The 20,255-nt window shown below is 43.6% G+C and overlaps 1 protein-coding gene across 6 annotated transcripts in view; it reads right to left on the bottom strand.

Moving 5' to 3' along the window:
- The window catches only part of RERE (arginine-glutamic acid dipeptide repeats), a 428,266-nt gene that overhangs the window by 83,183 nt on the left and 324,828 nt on the right, over positions 1 to 20,255 (bottom strand). For all 6 annotated transcript variants that reach the window (XM_033843759.2, XM_033843770.2, XM_033843768.2 and 3 more), the window contains one exon: positions 14,444 to 14,542. In XM_033843759.2, coding sequence (XP_033699650.1) covers positions 14,444 to 14,542 — 99 coding nt within the window. The remainder of the gene's footprint in view (positions 1 to 14,443; positions 14,543 to 20,255) is intronic.

Below are 20,255 nucleotides of genomic sequence, written 5' to 3'. Positions count from 1 at the left end.
CAAACGAGAAAGCTCTCCTATCTTCAGACCTTCATGTCTAACTGCTACACCTACCTGTATCTTCTACAATCATCTCAAATTCAACATAAGCTCTCCTCTCCTCCCCTAAAGCAAGTACTCCTGATTTCACAATTTTATTAATAGTACCAACAGCCTCCTCCCTTGTACCAAAACACAAAATCTGAATGGCATCTCTCCACTTTTTCCCTGTTTCCCACCTCCAATCAGCCAGGCTTCTCCAGAGAGGCCATGCAGTGTAGTAGGTTAAGAGCAGGGCTCTGGAACCACGAGGCCAGGCTGGAAAGCAGGCTCTACCAATCGCTCTGTGACCTCGGGAAAGTTCTCCCTCCCGTCTGTGACCCAGCTGCTTCTTCTGTAGAATGTCAATAAATGAGTCAACTCACGTCAAGTGCTCAGCACAGCACCTTGGCACATAACAAGGGTCTTACTGTAACTCCACAGGCCTCTTGATTTTAATCCCTCCTCTCGATTCTCACGGCCTCTACCTCAGCTCTTCTCAACCTTGCCTGTACGTAGAACCCCAGCACCCTGGCTATAACCCAGGTGAATCAACTCAGAGTCTCTGGGGTGGGACCCAAGCCTCCATTGTGTGTGTGTTAGTTAACGTTTCTCGTGTGGTTCCAGTGTACAACCAAGGTTGAGAACCACTGCTATAAACTCGGGGCTCTCCACATCTCTCACTAGAACCAGAGTCCTTATCCCATCCTGTGGTTCTCAGAGCCTGGAACATGGACGCCCGAGTCCCACCTCAGAGATTCTGATTCAGAGCGCAGTCTGGGCACTAGGACGTTTTAAAGTTCTCCAGGTGATTCTAATGTGTAGCCGAGTTTCAGAACCGTGACCCCCTTCTCCACCCACTTCCATCCATCATCCTGTCACTGCTAGACTAATCTTCCATGACGGTCCTAGTCCTATCATTCCCCACATTCAAACATACGTCATTAGTCCTTATTTCCTATTAAATTAAAGATAAACTTGTCTTCCCATAAAGAGTGGTTGGCTTTAAATAAGCTGTCTTAAACACTCTTCCACCCATAGCTTCCTTCAAACTGGGTAATCGGCTACTAAGCAGCTACCCACATTCTTTTATGCCTTTGTTCTTCCATTAACCTCTATCAACTCTGCCGGTTAAAATCCTATCCATCCTTCAAGGTTCCTCTCAAATAACACCTCCTCCTCAGCGCCCTTCCCGATCTCCCTATTGGAGAACACAAAGCAACAGGTTCACCCGTGTCGCCCGTGGACCCCAGCACACTGCCAGGCGTAGGAGAGGCACTCGAAGCGGGTCTGCAACTGTGTGGCTTCTATCTGCTCTCTAGGCGGCCTGTGGCAACAGCATCCAACTCAAGCACTCATTCACACCCACAGGCAAAATCAGTCAAGGGTGCCACACTGCCAGGCAATTATCAAGGTTATGGTGGCTCCTGCAGAGATCTTAGCAGCTAAAGAACAGATGACGTTTATTTGTCTAAAGTCACCAAGAAGTTCCTTTCGAATACAATATTGTCTTTAAATTGTTTCTAAAAATCTAAGCTAAATACAAAACATATCACTTGAATAACAGAAGAATGAGCAACAATGGGAATGGAAGATTCAACCAGAGGAAGAATGATGACAGTGAACAGTGGATAAAGGGGTCTCACAACACCCAGCAGAGCCTCACACAGAGTGGGTATGAAAATTCAGTGGAATTCAATTTGATGTAAGGCGAAAACGAAGCCCCTCCTCTCTCTTATTCCCTGTATAATATTATCTAAGGCACATCTAAAGTTGGTTACCCAGAAACTGACAATGACATTTGGTTTTGTGCTCTAAGAATCCCTTTTGTCCAGATATTCATCTGAAGGAGAGGGCCTCTCCTGCACATGCATATCCTCCTAACAGTGGAATTCTCCACGCCCTAAAATTATTTCAAAGCAGCAGAGGACAATATGGTGTGATGCTTACTGACTCTAAATGTGTGGGCAACTGAAGGATCCTCTGAAAGTTTGCCTAAAAGCAAGATAATCTAAACGGATCCTTGGAATGTTTGCAAGATAATCTAAACGGATCCTTGGAATGTTTGCAAGATAATCTAAACGGATCCTTGGAATGTTTGCAAGATAATCTAAACGGATCCTTGGAATGTTTGCAAGATAATCTAAACGGATCCTTGGAATGTTTGACAGGGGTTTTAAAGAAAGGGGGTGGGGAGGGGACAGGAGGAGGGAGGAAGGAAAAATGTGAGGTGATTATAAAGTCAGAGAGTTCTAATGAGGAAAACAAACTACCAAGGTCAGACCCTTCTGGGGTGAAAAACTTGGGAAGTTGACAAAGAAGTTGGGCTATCCCAAAGGACAATCTGAAAATAATTTTCTAACTTTAGTTATTGCTAAAAGATTGGAGAATGTCATTTCTGTGGACTTGACTGGGAGGGAAGATTCCAAGTATTCAGGGTCCATCCCACCTTTAAGCTCCTTCAGGAGCGTGGAACAGCTTTGTCTGATGGAAACATGAGTCCCAAGCGGTGTTCTGCTGGGGACACAGGAATGGGAACCACAGACACCCGGAGCCCAGTGTTTTCCACAAGCAAAGCTATTTTAGATTTAGATTAATGTTACCTGGGTTTGGGGTCCAGGTCAACTAGTTCCCTTACTAAGATCTTGTTAAATTCCTTTTCTAACACTTTCCTTTCAAAAATGGATCACCAAGCCTGTTTCGTACTGTTACCCTAAAAAAACCCTAGATAGAAAAGAAAATGACTAATTTAGGCTGACAGTGCCTGTTTGGAAAAGCAGCTTATTAGCAAATGTGACACCTCCACAGACTTCAACAACAGAGGCTCCCAGAGAAGATTCAGGGCTGTTAAGAGGAGGAAAGAGATTGAAGTAACATAAAGCAGAGCCCCTGATGATGGGTCATCCTTTCCTCCCACTCTGCCATAGTACATAATACTCGTTAACGTGCATCTCTGTAGTCTAGAAGATTCTGTTTTATTACTGCTGACGGGAAAGATGAGGCAAAAAATAAACTTATAATCAAAACTTACAAACTGACTGCAAGAGAAAACCAACAGCCCTTAGTACTAAAAGGACTCGTGAGTGTGCAGGTGTCCATGTTTTCAAATTTCTTAAGCAGAGATGATTCCATTAGCTTTAGGCAAAACATCTGCCAATGTTTTACCTGGGAAGTAAAAGGGTGGGGGGCAGCAGGCCAAGATGCATCAGGTCCAGATTCGACACACACCTGTCAGGCATCGCAAAGCTCGTCCTTTCCCCCTCCTCCTCCTTTTCTTATTCCTCAGACAAGAAAAGTAAGACCCAAGGAGGGGACCCAGTTTCCAGAGAGCAGAGCGGAGCGTAACACCCTGACCTTGCCCTCCCCCAGAGTCCCGGGTCTGCGCTTCAGTCGTGCCCTGGGTGCCCTCGGAGAACGCGGGGCAACGGCAACAAAGCAACAGTGACTCCACCGTGGCCCGGGCATTCTCCTACTTCCAGAATAGAGGCCTTCCTGGTGCTGTCAGGGGTCGTGATTTCTGATCATTTAATAAAATGATCCAGAATGACACAGTATACACTTAAAAAAAATAAAATAAAACAGGCTCTAGACACATTAGATTCTTTAGCCCTCAGGCCGCGTGATGTAATTTCAGTCAGTCTGCTCAATTCTCTTACTGTGTGATTCCTTTTTACTTGTAGCTTTCCCTGCCTCCTCCTTTCTAGTTCTTTGGTATGTTTATTTGATAGTTCTGTTTCGTCCTGCTCGGATTAACTACATGGAATCTAGCCCTTTGCAAGGGAAGAAAACACTCCAAAAGTGACCAAATAGTGGGAGCACACTAGAGGTTTAGAGGAAACCTGACAGGAAAAGTATATTACGCACATCTCACAGACACAAAAAAGACTGCCCAAGACAACCGGCCAACCATAAGAAAGAGATGAGCAAACAGGTCATTCTCTTTTGAAAGAGTGATGGGTTTCAAGGGAAGGTGGGTTAGTCAGAGTAGGCAGTCTCACACTGGGCCATCTGCTGAGGCTTCTTCCTTCTCACCCTCACGGCGGAACACTGCAACCATACGCATCAGTAAGTATCAAGTGATGCTGGCAAGGAATGGGCTTTTTATAATTGGAGTCTAGAAAAGAAAACCACAGACAACTGGAAGGGGTTGGTTGCTCCTTCCAAGGGAAGCTACCAAGAAGAAAAGAACAGGGCAATGTCCAGTTAATTCTGCCGGAGTTAGGGCGTGCACTGGCCCCGTGCAGGTTGAAGGAGAAACTCTCCTTGATTGTATCAGTGCCGGGGCTCAGCCACATGGGCCAACTCCACTGAAGTGATCTGAGGATCTGGCGGGTTGAGAGTAGAGGTGGGGCAGGGAGAACAGCCTCTGCTAGGTTTCCCTTCTATTCAACCCAGTCAAACAGTATTTTCTGATGATCAACTTTGCCCCAGGCCCTGGGCTATGCTCTGGGGATACAAGACCCTAGCACTTAGCTAACACACTAGGTATGTCACTTAGTGATCTTGTTTTAATCTGTCTTCCTCACTAGAATGTCAGCTCCACGAGGATAAGGATTTCTGTTTGTTCTGCTCACTGCTGTATCACCAGCACATAAAATGGTGCCTGGCAGAGTGTTGGTGCTACACAGACGTTTATGAAATAAATGAATGAATTTCAACCAGTAATCTAAAATCAGAACTAAGTATCCTGGTAAACAACATGAAGGGGTCATCCCATCTTCACGCTCACTTGCCATCTGCCAAGCCCCAACACCAAACTCAACAAATGCAAAGCTGGAGACACAGACCTGCGCCTGAACACTAAGTGCTGAGCAAACTGCAGAGACGGTCTTTCTCCTTTGTGACCACCAAACATATTCTGCTTCCTAGCACCTCAGTACTATGCTGTATAGGTGTGGAAAATGCACTGGAATTTACCCATATAAACATACTTCGGAAAAATGTCCTAAAGCAAGTGCTGAAACATAGTATCACTTAGCAGCATGCAGCGTATTAGGAGAAGAAGAATGAAACGCTACCAGGAAATATTAAAAAACAGGCTGGCACTCTAGTGAACAAAGCAATTAGGGGGCTACCGAGGCCATTACTACTTCTACCTAAGAGAGACTTTAGATTTAAGACCTAAGTGTGCCAGGAGAGAGGAGACAGCGATAAATGAGTTACCTCCTCTCAATGTAGGGTTCCCTTTTTTTTTTTTTAACCTCCTGTTTCCTTCCCCCAACCCCGAATTCTAGTTACCAGGCTAATACGGTATGTTTCACCTGTGAAAATATAAGGCTCCAATGTCACTATCCTCAGAGCGTTCCATGCATGCACATTAAAATTGACTCTAGTTCTGTTGCTAAGGAACCGCAGAAGGAAAGGGTTTTCCAACCTCTTCATTTATAAAATACCCACTTTGTCTATGGGAGAACAAATGCAATCTCTCAAGTCCCCTTGTGCCCTGTTCTCATTTTTAAAATGAACAGAGAAAGATGATGGAGAGTGGCTGAAAGTGTACGCCATCTCCATTTTTCTTCCATGTCCCTGAAAAGGAGATGGAAATCACGGCTTCAGTAACCCGCCGCTCTAGGATTTACTAAGCTTCCAAGCTGAAGCTTCTCCTGGCACTCCCCCGCTTCGAGCAAAAATGAAAACTGTCCCATAAAAATTACTCTTTGACTTTAAAAGATTATCCTGAGCGGTGAGAAATAATTTAGGCTACGCTTATATTCAACGTGAGGTTTCTTCCCAGGTCTCTGTTCCCTCTGCATCACCCCAAGGCCAGAACACATACACTTGCACGAACATACAAACAGATACATACACACACACGGAACCCAAAAGCATGGCACAATTTATTGTTAGCTTTCTTTAAAAACAGAAGCAAAAAACTAAAATTAGGGCTTCGGATAAGGAACTTAAAAACGTATTGGTTAAAGAAAATGAAAAAACAACGACCTTGTCTAAAAAGAAAAACAGACATGCTAACTTTGAGCATAGTATAAAGAGGAAGCCTAGAAAGCAATAAAGCCAAATATGTGAAAGGCAAGGTCACGGCTGAATTTGTAGATTGAACCCAGAGGCAACTTCTACTGATAAGAAATGCTGAAATAAATTTTTGAAATATCACTCCCCTTCTAATGCTTGGCCTATTTCATTTACTAAAGGATTCTAAAGTACATTTCTCTTTACAGCTTGTTACACAGTAGAATCTTTCTGCAAACTAAGTGACAAAATTGACTGCCTTACGCCAACTTTTCTGCACATATAACTGATTTTTTAAAATAAATTTATTTATTTATTTTTGGCTGCATTGTGTCTTTGTTGCTGCCTGCGGGCTTTCTCTAGTTGTGGTGAGCGGGGGCTACTCTTCGCTGTGGTGAGCGGGCTCCAGGTGCACGGGCTCAGCAGTTGTGGCGCAAGGGCTTAGTTGCTCTGGGGCATGTGGGATCTTCCTGGATCAGGGCTCGAACCTGTGTCCCCTGCATTAGGAGGAGGATTCCTTTTTTATAAATTTATTTATTTGTTTGCTTTTATTTTTGGCTGTATTTGGTCTTCGTTGCTGCGCGCGGGTTTTCTCAAGTTGCAGCGAGCAGGGGCTTCTCTTCATTGTGGTGCGCGGGCTTCTCATTGCGGTGGCTTCTCTTGTTGCGGAGCACGGGCTCTAGGCACACGGGCTTCAGTAGTTGTGGCACGTGGGCTCAGTAGTTGTGGCTCGCGGGCTCTTGAGCACAGGCTCAGTAGTTGTGGCGCACAGGCTTAGGTGCTCTGCGGCATGTGGGATCTTCCCAGACTAGGGCTCGAACCCATGTCCCCTGCATCGGCAGATAGATTCTTAACCGCTGCGCCACCAGGGAAGCCCCTTGATTTTTAATTTGATGTCTGATTTCTAAAAGGGCTTGACAATAAACTCCACTCTATCCGCACTATCGACTTCTTTAAACAAGAGTTTGATTCAAAGACTGATGGGGTCAACTACAGAAAAAATAGTTCAGTTTCATTAATATCTGAAACATTAGGCAAACTTCACCTGAATCTACATTTTTCTTTCTTTCTTTTTTTTTTTTTTTTTTTTTTTTGCGGTACGCGGGCCTCTCACTGTTGTGGCCTCTCCCGTTGCGGAGCACAGGCTCCAGACGCGCAGGCTCAGCAGCCATGGCTCACGGGTCCAGCTGCTCCGCGGCATGTGGGACCTTCCCAGACCAGGGCATAAACCTGTGTCCCCTGCATCGGCAGGCAGACTCTCAACCACTGCGCCACCAGGGAAGCCCAACATTTTTCTTTTTTAATATTAAGGGACTGATTTTTACCATGGACCGTAATAAGAATACATAACATGAGTGAGTAAAATAGATACATTACGTGTAAGAAATATGTCAACATTTATAATTTTTCTTATTTTTTCTACTCTCATATCTAAGAATTAAGCTGTTCATAAGAAACAGTAACCAATTTAGTTTAAAATTAGGGGAAGGGTAATCAGTAGAGAGAAAAAGCTACATTGATCCAATTTAAAAATTACTAAGTACCTATTATGCGCTGCACTAAATACAACATGTCTATATTTTGGGTTCTAAGCAAACTGTAAAAATTTTCAGGTTAAGATGACTTTAGAAAGTGAAAACTTTAATATTATGATTCAATTTATGTAAGTTTACAATTACATAAAATGATGTATATACGTGAAACAAAGTGCTTTGAAAAGAGTATGAAACCAGGAGACTGTGAGATGGTGGTGAGGTTTCAACTCCCCTTTAATGTTTTTATAATAATGTTCTAACCAGAGGGAACATTCACATAAAATTTACAAAAGAAGAAGAAAATGAATGGATTCATACTAAATGACCTCCTGTCATCAACATTTTTTTTTTTTTTTTTTTTTGCGGTTCGCGGGCCTCTCACTGTTGTGGCCTCTCCCGTTGCGGAGCACAGGCTCTGGACGCGCAGGCGCAGCAGCCATGGCTCACGGGCCCAGCCGCTCCGCGGCATGTGGGATCTTCCCAGACCGGGGCACGAACCCGTGTCCCCTGCATCGGCAGGCGGACTCTCAACCACTGCGCCACCAGGGAAGCCCCATCAACATTTTTTGAACGACTTTATAAAATGTTCAACACCTCTGGAAAGTAGACCATTCCCACAATAAATATAATACAATTAAGCCTTCCTCTATATTGAATATATAACATTTAAAACTAAACACCAAGATTATAGACATCTTAAAGCTCATGTGCAGATCGTTAACTGTAGGCTGTGGGAAGTTCTCTCCCCCTTGTCACTGTCCCCCTCTCTCTGCTTTCACCTCTACTACCTCCTGCTGCTATAGGACCTTCACTCTGGGTTTCCTGTGAATTCTATTTTCTACAGCTGCTACACAAACAGTAAATAAAATTCCTTGTATATTTGCCCCACTAAGCAGCTCTGTCTTCTGGCACATCCAGATGTCTGGCTTGAAAAGAGTGAACAATGAAAACAATGTTTTCTCGAGCAAACATTCCAAAAAGGGCATAGCAAAGGCATCTGAAGATGCTGCTGGGGAAAGACACCATGGAAATAGCTGTGTGTATTCTGTGTAATTCCTTGACCAGCCACACGGGTTCATTGGATTACAGATATTCAGAAAATTAGTTTGCCGTGTCATGTCAATTTTGAAAGAAGGATTTTCATTTATATTTATGATAAACTGAGCTTTAAATTGAAGGATGGTTCAGATGTTTTAAAATTTACGAATTTGCAAATCCATGTACATGGCCAATTAAGGCTTATCACCACCACAGATTAACTATCTTTGGAAAAAAATTTCAGAGGCTATTTGTAGCTAGGCTGTTCACCTCAATGTATTATGTCAAGATTGGTATGAAATAGTTAAAAAGAAGCATATTTCAAGATAAAAGTTAGTTACCCAAGATGAAATGGAAACACTCTGTAGGGACATCCTAAGCTACAAAACCTCTCCCTTATGTAACACCTGGAATTTTGCGGAAAGCTAATTCAACATGAAAATAATTTCCAAAACACGGCCAAGTGGATGGGAAGCAAAGGGTGAAATGCACAGCTCAGTGAAGCACCCAATCTTACAACCTTGCAAGTCAGGCCAAACTCCACAAGGAAAATGCAGGCCCTGAATTTTAAAAAGAATTCAATTAGCATCCCCAGTATTTCCATAATCAACAGCTGAATGCTAATTAAGAGCACAGCATCAAGCAGCAATGGAATCCCAGTGCAATAAGCAACAACACAACAGCGCAAATGCTACCTTCAGCTTGCATGCATAAATAAACAGAATTAATAACTATCCAAGCATGGAAGGGTGACTTAATGTGTTTCCATTAGGCGCAGTTCAGCCTGGGGCCTTTGTGTTATATTTAAATGTGCTCATCATGTTTAATTAAAAACCTAATAATCTAGGGTTTGGGGTCTGTTTGTTTTTTTTAAAGTTCTGATCTGTACTTTCCTTCTCTTTCTCTTCTCAAGTTCTACTGATCTGGATGGCTTCCTGAAAAGGAACAATATTTTTAGCATCATGTAAGTGAAACTGGTTAAGCATCTGTGTCACTCTCCAGTGCAGCAAGCAGCAGGCCGCTGGCTTTGGCTCCATCCTTGCCCACACCGTGGTGTTCCATAAGCTTCACGAATTAAAGCAAAAATGCTTCTCTGATACGACCTGGTTTATTTAGCCCGAAACGCCGTCATGAGCTAGCTACCAAGGTGTTTCTCACAGTCTCTCCTCTAAAACAGAGTTCATTTGTCACTATCTGGCAGAGAATTTGACAGAAATTGGTACGAATCTGGCTTCAGTTCAACAGAATTTAAAGTATCTCAGCCCCAAGGCAACTTCAATAAGAAATACCATATCTGTAAACACACAAAGTGTCCAAGGAATTACTGAGAGAAAAGTGTGAAATGAAAGGCCTCCTACTGTATAATTCTGAGGCCTAAGATGTCGAGGATTAATGATTATCTGAAAGACCTGGGAAGAAGAGGTCGGGTGATATTATTAATCATAATTTGGGAACTTTTCCCGAAAGTAAAGCTTTTAAGGTTAGCACTGGATGCATATAAAAGTTTTTCTCCTTGATGTTGATGCGTCATTATTAACAATTACAAGTTTTAAAATGCTGGCTTGAGGACAGTGGTACTTATAGCGAAGAATCTTTAAAAACAATCATCTTGAATAAAGAGTTGTCAGTACTCCTCAAGTGCCTCAAAGGCAGATACATCATTCTCACTGTTAGAAAGTCCTCACTCTTAATATGTCTACAGACTAGAAGGACAATCAACTCAGAAATAAGGACCGTGAGGAACAAAACTGGTGATAGGGGCACAAAGGCCACACAAGGCGGCAAAGGATGAGCCACCAGTAAAGGATGCAGACAGGAGACGCGGTTCAGTAGAGGGAGCGCTCGCCACGGGACGGGCCGGAGAACACGCTAGGCCCCAAAGGCGGTTAGGGTCCGGGTCTGGGTGGGCAAGGGAGGAGTCTGTTCCCAGAGCAGAGGACCCAGGAGGTGCCCAGGATGTCCGCTCCCAGCACAGCCAGGGGTTCCCACCGGTAGGTGCCCATTGCACCAACCCTCTCACACAGAGAGTCTGATTCACGTCAGTGCAAAGGAAAGCAAGTTCATCGACACTGGCATCAGGTCAGATGTTGGGTAGTTGGGTCAGATTCATATACTGGAGGCGATGAAGTTTAAAAATAACTAGAATGTCCAAGTATATAGAACATTGAGAGGGAAAAAAAAAGAGGCAGGCTCACATATTTATTTGAGTTGGGGCCCATTTATTTTGCTTATTCTTGTGATTCCTGGGTGAGAAAATGTGGGAAAATCAGCAGAAGGGACCACACGCACAGAGCAGGTACTTACTCACAGCCAAAACCAGGCTAAGGTTAAGAGTCGTGTTGGTTTACGTGCCCTGCTGCCACATAAAATGATGGTGGCGCAGTGGTTGAGAGTCCGCCTGCCGATGCAGGGGACACGGGTTCGTGCCCTGGTCCGGGAAGGTCCCACATGCCGTGGAGCGGCTGGGCCCGTGAGCCATGGCCGCTGAGCCTCTGCGTCCGGAGCCTGTGCTCCGCAACGGGAGAGGCCACAGCAGTGAGAGGCCCGCGTATCGCAAAAAAAAAAAAAAAAAATGATTCAAAGAAGTGATGTGGACACATTCATCTGAAGCTTCCCTCAGCCTATCAATTATTCAATCACTCTCTCTCATTCACTTTTGAGGTTTCAGAAAGTGAAGCTTAACTTCCTATGAATAAGGCAACTGTTTGATCCTTAGGCTCTGCAAGGGCTGGATGACTGCCAAAACATTTCTCAAAACTTACACTAAAACAAGAAGCAAACACGATAAAAATGAGCCCAGACTGACAAGGATTTATGCAGTTAAATACCATTATCCGGGACTCTGAGTGGGCAGCGCTCTGGAGTCGTGGTTCATTTTTCAGAATTAAGCTGGGCTTTTCCCCATGTGTCAGATCCCGCCCCGCTTCATCCTACTGTCTGTGAAAAGTCCCAAAGAGGCAGCCGTGGGGACATGGCCCACACTGTGCCCGATATAAGCAAGGGCTGCCGGAAAAGGAAGCCAGATTTCTTTCAAGCAGGAAGAGCTTTCTTTTAAGCTGGAATCTGAAAATTCCAGAGGGAATGAAAGGTCAAGGGAGGAATGAATGGAGGGGGAGAGAGTCATGGCTAGTGAGGAGCTGGAGAGGCAACAGTGAAAGGGGAGGGACGACGGGGGCGGAAGAAGAGGAGAGACCAAAAGGAACCGCAGACCAAGTGAAGGAGCGTGAGTCTGAAGCAGCCACCACAGCTCATCAGTGCTGACCACGACCTAGGACGGGTCACACGGGCCACATTCGTCCCATCCCCTTATGTCTGTCCTCCACAAAGGCTTTTTGTAGAATCTAAAATTTTTATCCATCAAATCTCTTATCTCCTTCTCACATAAATAGGTCTACAGTGGAAAACAACATCCATATGACTTTTTTAAAAAGTTGAAGTATAGTTGATTTACAATGTTGTGTTAATTTCTGCTATACAGCAAAATGATTTGGTCATAAATATTTTTTCATATTCTTTTTCATTATGATTTATTATAGGATACTGAACATAGTTCCCTGTGCTACACAGCAGGGCCTTGTTGTTTATCTATTTTATATATAGTAATTTATATCTAGTAATCCCCAAATCCTAATTAATCCCTCCCCCACCCCCTTTCCCCTTTGGTAACCATAAGTTTGTTTTCTATGTCTGTTTCTGTTCTGTAAATAAGTTCATTTGTGTCATATTTTAGATTCCACATATAAGCAATATCATATGGTATTTCTTTCTCTTTCTGACTTACTTCACTTAGAATGATAATCACTAGGCCCATCCACGTTCCTGCAAATGGCATTATTTCATTCTTTTTTTATAGCTGAGTAATATTTCATGTTATACACACACACACACACACACACGCCACATCTTCTTTATCCATTCATCTGTAAACGGACATTTAGGTTGCTTCCGTGTCTTGGCTACATAAACAGTGCTGCTGTGAACACTGGGGTGCACGTATCTTTTCGAATTAGAGTTTTCTCTAGATACATGTCCAGGAGTGGGACTGCTGGATCATATGGCAACTCTACTTTTAGTTTTTTAATATATGACTTTTCAAAACAACTAAGTTTAACATTTTCACTTCGGCCACTATCTGAATAACAAATATTTAAGGTGTTTCCATCTCTCTACTAATCATGTAAAGTTTTAACATTTTAAATTTCAAAACAGCGACAGCGGCTTCATCATCAGTCTCATGCCATGAGGAGTGCAAAGGGACTGCTGAAAAGGCGCTCTACTACTGAGCCTTCAAGGGCCACCCCAGCCCCCCTGCCGCCTCCCAGTCCTCTCCCCATTCCATTCCTCTCAACCCCCAGCCTCGGCATCGGCATCCTTAGCCATTCCATGAACCCGCCCCCTTGGCTCTCCACTCAGCAGACATCCAGGATCTCAGCGCTTCTCACCACCACTGCTGCTGTGCTACTCCATCCCCAGTCTCGGGCCTGGACTCTCACAACAGCCCCCAAAGCCCACGCTTGACCCAGCAGCCAGAGGGCCCAACTGCTCAGAAGCTGCTCACGCTGCTCGTGCAGAGCAAACAGCAAGGCCCTGAACACAGGTCCACAGGCCACCCTGACCGGCCTCCCACCTCTCCTACCGCTCTCCCCTCAGACACATTCCTGCCTATTTCTCGAACATTCCATTCCAGGCGTGCTTTCACCTTAGGGCCCCCGACCTCCAAAAGGCTCGCCTCCTCCCTTCTCTAAGGTCTCTGCTCCAAGGGTGCTAAATGGTGCTCACCAGGCGTTCCCGAGCCTCCTTACGAAAGACAGCCCCCTACCCAGTTCATCCTCATCCTCGCTGCCCTACTGTTTTCCCCAGCCCATGTCTCACCCCTTGACATACACTGATTTACAGACGGTCTCCCCTCGTGAGGTGGGGCCTTGTGTTCCCCTTGATGGCTCCTAACACAGCACCTGGCACATAATAAGCCTTAGACAGATACTGCTGAAAAATGAAAGAGCAGGATCAGGAAAGCCATACAGTTTCTAAACAGTCTTCCTTAGCGTAGTTTTAAATACAGGCAAGGAATTTACAATCAATCGATATGTGTATCAGTGCCAGCGCTCATCTTAATCTCGTTCAACCTAAATGGCAAATGTCAAGCGGTGACATTCCTATTGAAGACTCTATTTGCAAAAGCACCAGAAATCTCTCAGTCTTTTACAGCAATTCCTTTCCAAAGTTACAAGATGGGGGATGTAGCTTCATGAGAACTCTTTCTGCTGGGATAAAATCCATGGGTTTGAAAAATCTGTATTTGTGGATACACTTCTATCTCCCCACCTTCTTTAATGGGCCACACTGACAGAATGAATATGAAAGATCCACTGTATTTATTTAATCGAGTCCCCGCTTCCTGCTCTTGACTACTGTCCTTCAGCAGGTTAGGGACCCTGCCAGCCTATACAATAAAAACGGGGTAGCAGCCCTACTCTAGGTTGGGTACCAACTAGTTTTAAAATGAATGTGTCTTAATACCGGGAGGTATCAAAAGCTAGCTTGCACCCAAAACAAACCAACCAACCCAAACTAATTTTTTTAAAGAGCAACTATTAACTTTTTTCCCTCTTTCCATGACACCTGGGAAAATCTTTCCCATTATCTACAGAACCAGTGCTTACTAAAATCAAGTCTTTCCATACAGTTATGAGGCTTCAAGGCTCCCTCCCTTGACTGACAGATGCCATGGACAGCCTGCATCCACGACTGGACCTTGGGAGAACAGCGAGAGGCAAGCCCCCGACGCCCCGGACCCGAGGCAGACCCCGCGCCTTGCCCCCTACCCACGGCCCCGCCAAGACCCGAGGCAAAGCATCCCTCACCCACCACCCCCGCAAGCTCACCACTTCGTCCTCGGTCCAGCTCTTCTCAATCAGCTTGGGCACAGGCTTCTTTACCAGGCGCTGCAGGGCTTTGCCAGCATCATAACCGCTTTCATGGAGCTAAAACAATAACAACAACTTTAGTTGCTAACTGCACCAAATAACAGAACTGAGAACAAATCAATAAAGGGGCGGACCCTGCATTTACTCTAACAAAAGAGTCATGAGAGGAGCATACAAGACTCAGAGCCATTTTAGCCAGCATGATAATTCATTCTTATCCAACCACCCGCCCCCCCCAAATTCAGCTGTTCTGCGAAAGGGAAACAGGTAAGGCAGAGAACATTCTGGCAGTAATAGAAACAGGATTAAGAGTAACAATGACATTTATTAAACATCTGGCCTGGGCTATTGCTAAGTACATTCCATTAACTCATTACCATTCTTAATCCTATGAGGAAGGTCTTCTCTCACTTAATCTTACGGGGTAGGAACTATCGTCACCCATTTTACGTATGAGGAGACTGAGGCATGGAAAGGTTAAGTAAAGGTGCTCAACATACTAGCTAGTAGGTGGTGGGGCAAGACTCAAACCCAGCCAGCGTGACCTCTACTCTTGTCCCATTTTCCCCAAAGAGACCTAAAGACAAGCTTGATCATGTTCTATCCCATTAGCATTTCTTGTCTTTCAACTGTAGTAATTTCGCTAAGAAAAATTTCAAGTACCTAATTATGTAACAGTATACTAACTTTTCAGTACATATACATGAAGACGCTGGTTTATCTACATGGTCCTTTTAGGAACAGACTTCTCTCTGGTCAAAGCTATTGAACTTTTTTTTCACTCTATATCCTTTTCAACCCTGGGCAGTGCCTGGCACCCCTGAACCCTCTCTATCTTGCAAAGATATGCCTGCCTTGGCTCCTGTGACCCTCTCCACTTCTGGTTCCTAAGTCTCAACCAGCAGACCATGAAGAGAAATAGCAGGTAGAAAAATCCACTTGCTCAGTCGACCTCCCCAAACTACGGCTGTCCCTTCAAATTTCACTGGGAATCTGCCGTTCCTTTACAAATCTATTTCTCTGACACAAGCATCTGTTTTGGCTAAGACCTGTATCTCCAGTACCTAACACAGTCTGTGGCATAAGGTGATACACAGAAATACTTCTTAAGTTAATAAAGGCCTTCAACTATTGTCCTTAGGTAGTCTCAACCCAAATCTAAATCTCAGTGTCTTCAAATTCATTAAGCCTGATGTTGGCTGAGTACCTATTATGTTCCAGGCCACACAGCAGACCCTGGGGATATACAGCAGTGAACAAAAATGCCCTCATGTAATGGACATTCTGATCTTTTCACCAGTGCTTCAATCCCTTATTTGAACAATTCACCAGCTTTTGCTGAATCCCCAGTACAAATACAGTACAAACCTTATTAACTGGTAAGTCACAGTTTTTATTTCCAGAAACTCACAAACTAGTGGGGATGTGCTGTGGGGATACAACACATACAAGATAAAAAGTTCTAGCAGGTTATAGAACTATCACCTAAGTGTAGGCCAGGAGCTACAGACTCAACCGAAGGAGACAGCCCTGTGCTCCCCTCCTCAACAGAAGACTTTCAAGGAGAACCTACAGATTGCCTTCCTGGCAACTGCTGTAGCCCCAGGGCTGGGCATATAGTAAGCCTGTGATAAATATTTGTGTGTATGGATGGATGGATGAATAAACAAATAAATAAAAGTTTGAGACATACACATCAAGTCTCTCTTCTAATCATTTAACTGCTATTGGAAGGGATTATCACAAATACCCATTTTCATTGCTCGTTCAGCAAAACAATAAGTTATTAAAAATTAAAATTTCCCGAGTTAGTCTCCCACTTTACAGGACCCCAGTTTAAGTCCAGACTATCCAAGGAAGTACAGGCTACAAGTTAATTATTAAGTCAACTACCTTAAAACAAAACGAAACACCTGTAACAATGATCAGTGCTGAATCCTGCTTTTGGGGGTGGTAGAGTGTGGGTGTGGGCGACTGTTATTTGTGTGGGGTATATGTAATGCATACGAATGCTAGATACTAACTTACATATTTTTATGACATTCATCATTAGACTATTTTAAAAATAAAATAGTATATATAAATATTATACTAAATAAACAAAATACTATACTAAAATACTAGAATGTGCAAATGTTTGAAAACCGTCCAGTTTGGCCTCCTTACAGAAGTATATAAAATAAAGTTAGCATTTCATACTTCGCCTGATACCCAGAACAAGCAGGTATTTGCCAAGTTCTATAATATAATGAGGATCTGTAATGAGAGCTTAACAGCATGGGTCAGAACTGAATAAAACGAAAAATTATACGGCTATTTAATTTTTTTAAAAAGCACACGTTAGTGACACTTTGAAATCAATTCAAGTTGATCAAATCATAAATTCTTAATAAAAAGCTCATGGCAAATTAACGACATTTTATAAGAGGTCATTATAGTAAATGGGGTAATTATAAGGAGAGCGATGAAAAACTACGGACTTTGGAGCCAGATCATCTGGATTTGAATTCTAGCTCTACTACTTACTAGGTGTGTGACCTTGGGCAAATTACTTATCCTCTTTGGTCCTCAATTTTGTCATCTTTTAAAATGAGTATAATAATAACATCTACCTCTTAGGGCTATTGTGAGGACAACATTAGAAAATACATGTAAAATTGCTTAGAACGGTACCTGGCACATAGTATGCTAAATGAGTGTTAGCTATTTATTTTTAAAAGGAAAGAGGAAAAAAATGAAGGAAGCAGTCTCTACTCAATTTTCATTAATTTTCTAGATTAGAGAGTAGCCTTTTCAGAGACAGAAAAAAAAATTGTGAAACCATAAACAAAATCACTTATGTTTCACATAATTACTCACGTTAATAATTAATGAAATTTGATTAAAACTCTGGTACAGGACACAGAAAAAATGTAAACCTTATATGGCTGATAACAGGAAATTACTCACAAGAACACAAGGCTCATTCCAAAAGTGAACAAGTGAATGAAGTTAAGTCATTAATCCCTATGACATTCCTGCCTTTTGGTGAACCAAGGAGAGCTTTAAATGAGCTGGAAGAAATGTTTTGAGTGACTTGCTGAACTTGTGGTCGTTTGGTTTACTGGAGAGGGCTAGCTCCTGCTTGCACGATGCCCCCAGTCAAATTTCTAGTGAGGTGCTTAGTAGAGAAAGACGTTTCCCCAAAACATATCCCAGCATTCACACTTCCTTTACAAACCTTTATTTCAGATCATACTTTCCCCTGAAAAAGCTGTTGCGATGTATGGGGCAACCTAAATAACGGGTAACTCCCTCCTCTCATTTGGTCCACTGTCAGCCTGTCCTCTTAAAATATTCCTCTTCCTGACCTTTCCGTGCTCTGAACTCCATAAATACCCAGAGTGTCTACCTCTCTCACCCCTATACAAAAACACATTTGAAAAGTAAACGGTGTGGGATTATTTGCCAACAGTGACAAATACTGACTGAGCAAACGAGGTTAGGGTGTTACTGTGCTGTTATCGATAAGTCATAAACGCCAGGACAAAGTTCTGCTCTGGCACACCCCCTTGCCAGGAAACCCAAAGGAACCTTTCCAAACAGTTGCCTTCTTAATGGTACGAACACTCACTCCCACTTTCCAGGAATCTTGTCTGAGAAATTCTGAGAGCGTTACATCTTTAAAGAAATACTTCAATTACATTTACTGAAGATATATTTCTAACATATTAATAGTTGTTACAGCCCATATTGCTTCTTTTGTTGATTATCATTCGAGCAGTTTGGGAAAACTCCTGGGAGTTCAGGATATCCTTCATTCCTTCCACAAATATTTATTGAGAGCTAAACTGTGCCAGACACTGTTCGGGGTGCTAGGGATGAACAGAGCTGGGAGTAACACAGGTGACGCACCTCAGAAATGCTGGCCTGAGAATCAGTTTAAAGTACTGTTCTAGTGTGACACATCTCTCTAAATGTCGCATCCAACTCTAGGGTCCTAATGGGTTGAGTTGTTGGGTTCCACCTCCTTCCTTCACATATCATATCATGCACAAGAAAGCACTTCTTAAAAAGGGTTTGTTTTCTAGATGATTATGAAGATTTTCTTTCTTCAGACTGGGGCCAAAATAATGTTTGAGCTGGAGCTTAACTGATTGTTTCAACTGTATTCCTCATGTAAATTAGAGTTGGTAAGTTTACCAAAATACTGGCTATCTCAAATCTCTACAAATTGTCACTGAAAATATTCCCCTCTAATACCATGTCAAGCTCTGAAGAATTGGGACGATCTCAACCAGTGAAAAACATGTGCGTTTCAAATTTTAAACACCTGATTGCAATCACACAGATACATCAATATAGGAAATTCAGTGCAGGCTTCCCAATATTGCTAAGGTAAAAGGTTCTTCATTGTGAATAAGATTTTCTACCGTTACCCTAGAGAAGATTTTTCAAAGGAATTGCAATGGAGACCCTCAAATGTCTTACAGCTTCACTTTGTAGTCTTAGAAGAGCAATTAAAACAAGATAAGTAAACCTTTCTGTCCATTTTGCAGCCAAGCCCGGGTGGGAAAATCTGGGATTAAATGCAATTTTAATGTATAGAGGAATGAACCATTTTGGAGCTACTGGGTAAAGATCACTGCAAAAAGCAGGAACCAAGATAAAGCATCTTTACTCAATCAGCTTCCAATCTTCACAAGCTACTGGTAAGAGAATTTAGATCTTACACTATCACCACTACCTGCCAGCCACTAAAGCAGGAAGTCATTCCGCAGAAACCACCGTTTTCAAATTCATCATCACAGGGCCTGTGTGTGCATGTGCATGCGTGCGTGCACGTGTGTGTGTTTAATCCGATGATCAGGGAAGCATGCACTTGTAAATCTGCCGCTTCCACATCACCGAACTGCAAGTCTGCACTTATGCACAAGTAAAAGCCATCTTCCCCTAAACCGCGGGTCAGTATCTGGGGGATCTGATAACAAAATGGCGATTTTTCACCAATCCACTAGCCCTTTAAAAGTGACTCCACTGTGGAACTACCCCTGCTTTGCTGTCTTCCAGCAGCCCGGCATCTGGTTCCCCACACTTACTCCACAGAATCCTCAGGTTGCGCTCTTCCCTTCGATTTTGGTCTGTTCATTGTGAAGGAGTCCAGGGTGGCTCATCCCCCTTAGGTGTCCACCCTCCTCAGCCACGCCTTCTGGTGCCCTGAGACCCAGTGGGACGTCCCAGCCCTGGAGGCAGGCAGCTCCCACCACATTCTCTGCCTTCCTTCCATTCATTCCACAAAGAGTTCCTGAGCAACTCCGAATGCTACACACGGTTCCGCCTAAGATGGCCCAAGTATACCAGCAGGGTGGACCTGGTTGGGGGGGATGGTTCTGAAAACAATGGCAGCTTCTGTGCAACAAACTCCTAGTTTGGTTCTGCTCGACAAAGGAACTGCAACACTGAATCACACAGAGCCAAGGACACCAGCGCCCTCTGTAACTGGACACAGCTGGCTGTTGCATAAACATCTCAATGACCCAAAGATTCCAGGTGCTCAGCAGCCCCCTCTGCACGAACCGCTCCACAGTCAAGGCCTTCTGGAGCCTCGAGAACACAGCTCAGAGCCTGCGCCGGGGGACAGACTCCTATTAAGCAGCTTCGTCACAAACCAGCCGAGTTGAGGTTTTCCTCTGTCAAATGGGCCTGACAACACCAGCCCTCAGCTGTGTCAAAGGACGATGAAAAGCCAGAAATGATACACTGTGACAAGATACCCCAAAATGCCAAACAA

The sequence above is a fragment of the Tursiops truncatus genome, chromosome 1 (genome assembly GCF_011762595.2).
Source record: "Tursiops truncatus isolate mTurTru1 chromosome 1, mTurTru1.mat.Y, whole genome shotgun sequence".
Classification (NCBI taxonomy): domain Eukaryota; kingdom Metazoa; phylum Chordata; class Mammalia; order Artiodactyla; family Delphinidae; genus Tursiops; species Tursiops truncatus.
Note: the sequence above shows the minus strand (reverse complement) of the source record. Positions and strands in the feature narration are given on the sequence as shown.